At 42.0% G+C, this 2,317-nt stretch overlaps 1 protein-coding gene across 1 annotated transcript; it reads left to right on the forward strand.

Moving 5' to 3' along the window:
* Nucleotides 1-683: 683 nt before the first annotated feature.
* Nucleotides 684-1,710, forward strand: LOC116255214 (aspartic proteinase CDR1-like). Its single transcript, XM_031630996.2, has 3 exons — nucleotides 684-1,359; nucleotides 1,411-1,529; nucleotides 1,666-1,710. Exons 1-3 carry the CDS (start codon nucleotides 684-686, stop codon nucleotides 1,708-1,710), a joined length of 840 nt encoding a protein of 279 aa, XP_031486856.2.
* The last annotated feature ends 607 nt before the right edge of the window (nucleotides 1,711-2,317 follow it).

The following is a 2,317-nucleotide window of genomic DNA, read 5'->3' on the forward strand; positions in this document are numbered from 1 at the left end:
AAAATGGAAGGAAACAAATCATTATAAAATTGCAGATGTCCAACAAAGCACTACGAGATTTACCTAAGCTTAACCATTGGAAGATGCTACCAACTTTTCTTCATTGTGATGGTTACTGGTTAAGCAAAGGAATACGTGACTCAGTTTGGCCACATGTTTCTTTTCTCCACAATTTCCAAATCAAAATCCTTCCCTTCATCAGTAGCGACCTTAACTACGACTTCCATTATAAATACCAACACATTTCTCCTTAATACAGCAACCTTTCAGCGCTCACCATGGCTGCCTTCTTCTCCTCTATAGCATTCCGCCTCCTCCTCCAGCTGCTCCTACTTGCAGTGCTACCTAACCCTGCCAGCATCTTCGCTTTCAGACCTCTCCGCTTCTCCATAGACCTCATTCATCGAAACTCATCACTCTCTCCTCTCTATGACCCCTCATTCACTCTAGCTCAATGAGCCGAGCAGGCAGCTCTGCTCCATGATGCGCTCCCACCGCATCGCTTCACGGTTTGGCAATACCACCTGCATGATCTCCTGCCCCGTGATGCCTGGTCCCAGTGAGTTTCTCGTGAAACTCTCGCTAGGTACCCCATCCAGCCTGTACTGGGCCATTATAGACACTGGTAGTGACCTTATATGGACAACACGCCACCATTGTGACAACTGAAAGTCCAAACACCAATGTTTGATCCACTTCAGTCATCCACCTACAAGAACCAGAAATGCTCCAGCAACCAACTTTGCTGGTTCAGATATTCCTATGGAGACAAATCCACCGTAGAAGGGATTCTAGCCTCCGAGATGCTCTTGTTTGATGATGGTGCCGGCAATGTCAAGCTTCCAGGAATTGTCTTTGGTTGCATTCATAGTGAAGGCAATCCTAATCCTGCCTTGCTTAAAGTTCCTGGCCTTGTTGGCCTCGGCGGTGGTCCTCTCTCGCTTGTTAATCAGATTGGCTCTTTTATTGATAAGAAATTTGCTTATTGTCTTCCTCCCTATAGCAATGAAAACAATTCCCTGGGACAGCTCAAATTCGGTGAGGATGCAGAGTTTTCAGGCAAGGAAGAAGTTCAAGAAACTCCGATGGCACCAGGTGGTTCTCAGGGCATGTATTATGTTCTCAACCTAACTGACATAAGCGTCAGGGACAGCAGACTCAACATACAATTTGGTGGTTCAAAGTTGACTGCATTGTTGGGAGATGCCAGATCGATCATCATAGACTCGGGCACCACACTCACTTTTCTTACTAAAGATGTGTATGGTCAAGTAGCAAATGCGGTGGCTAATGTCATAAACCATGAACACTTCTATCCTCCTGAGAAAGATTTACTTTGTTACCATGTACAAAATAATGGTGATCCACACGAAGGGTTGCTGGAGATGACCTTTCATTTTGCTAATGCAGACTGGAAGCTGCCACCTTCAAACATCTTTGTAATGTTTAGAAGTGGAATCGCGTGCTTAGCCATTGAAGGCAGAGATGCCCATGTTCGGGAATGCTGCACAGCAGAACATGCATGTCAAGTATGATCTGGGCAATGGACTGCTTTCTTTTGCACCAACTGAATGTACCCAGGGCTAAGGTTCTATATATATATGTGTGTGTTAGTTTCTATTGTGATTATCATTGTGGTTCTCTGTATTGGTCTACTATTGGCAGCTTCGGATGCTGCTTAATTGTGTTTTATATCAATGGGAAGTCTGAGTGCCATGTAGTCGATGGTCTTACTTTTCCATGTTCATTAAATATATGTTTTTTGTTTTAAAGATGTTTCCCCTCCGTTTAAGCTTAAAGGTTATTTTGAATATTAGCTACCGCTTTAACAGTTGTTATTGCCCACAATCCTGTTGCTAATAAGTATTTGTTACAGTCAAAGCTCCATCACTACAAGTCCCCTTGCCTAAACTATCATCGATGAAAGTGACCATGGAATGTGCCAATACTTTATTGTAACTTTTACGATGGAATTTTCCATCGTATAATGCAATGTGTTCTGTGTGATGGTTATATATGTCGTTTAATACTTGAGAGTCAAGTCATATTTAGTACTTGGAAAATCATTTAAAAAAGACGGTCAATTGCTTCTGATGTAACAGATTTGGATTTTTTGTTGTCATGTGTTGAAATGGGAGAAAGAAAGAGAACCAAGAAACAAACACTGATTTCTACTTGGTTTGGTTCATAGACCTATATCCACGATGAATGCTAGGGCAGCTGCTCCTTTAATTTTCTTTGTTTCCTCATTTTTTTTCTTTGCTTTACAAGTATATATAAGATACGTGAGGAAAGCAAAAAACAATGCATGTGATCG

The sequence above is a fragment of the Nymphaea colorata genome, chromosome 5 (assembly GCF_008831285.2).
Source record: "Nymphaea colorata isolate Beijing-Zhang1983 chromosome 5, ASM883128v2, whole genome shotgun sequence".
NCBI lineage: Eukaryota > Viridiplantae > Streptophyta > Magnoliopsida > Nymphaeales > Nymphaeaceae > Nymphaea > Nymphaea colorata.

Excerpts from the sequence above, each read along its gene's own strand:
- LOC116255214 (XM_031630996.2), top strand. The coding sequence starts at position 684 with ATGTTTGATCCACTTCAGTCATCCACCTACAAGAACCAGAAATGCTCC. Across the intron at positions 1,360-1,410 it reads TTACCATGTACAAAATAATG|ACTGGAAGCTGCCACCTTCA; the intron begins GTGATCCACACG and ends TTGCTAATGCAG. Across the intron at positions 1,530-1,665 it reads CAGCAGAACATGCATGTCAA|CTTCGGATGCTGCTTAATTG; the intron begins GTATGATCTGGG and ends TACTATTGGCAG.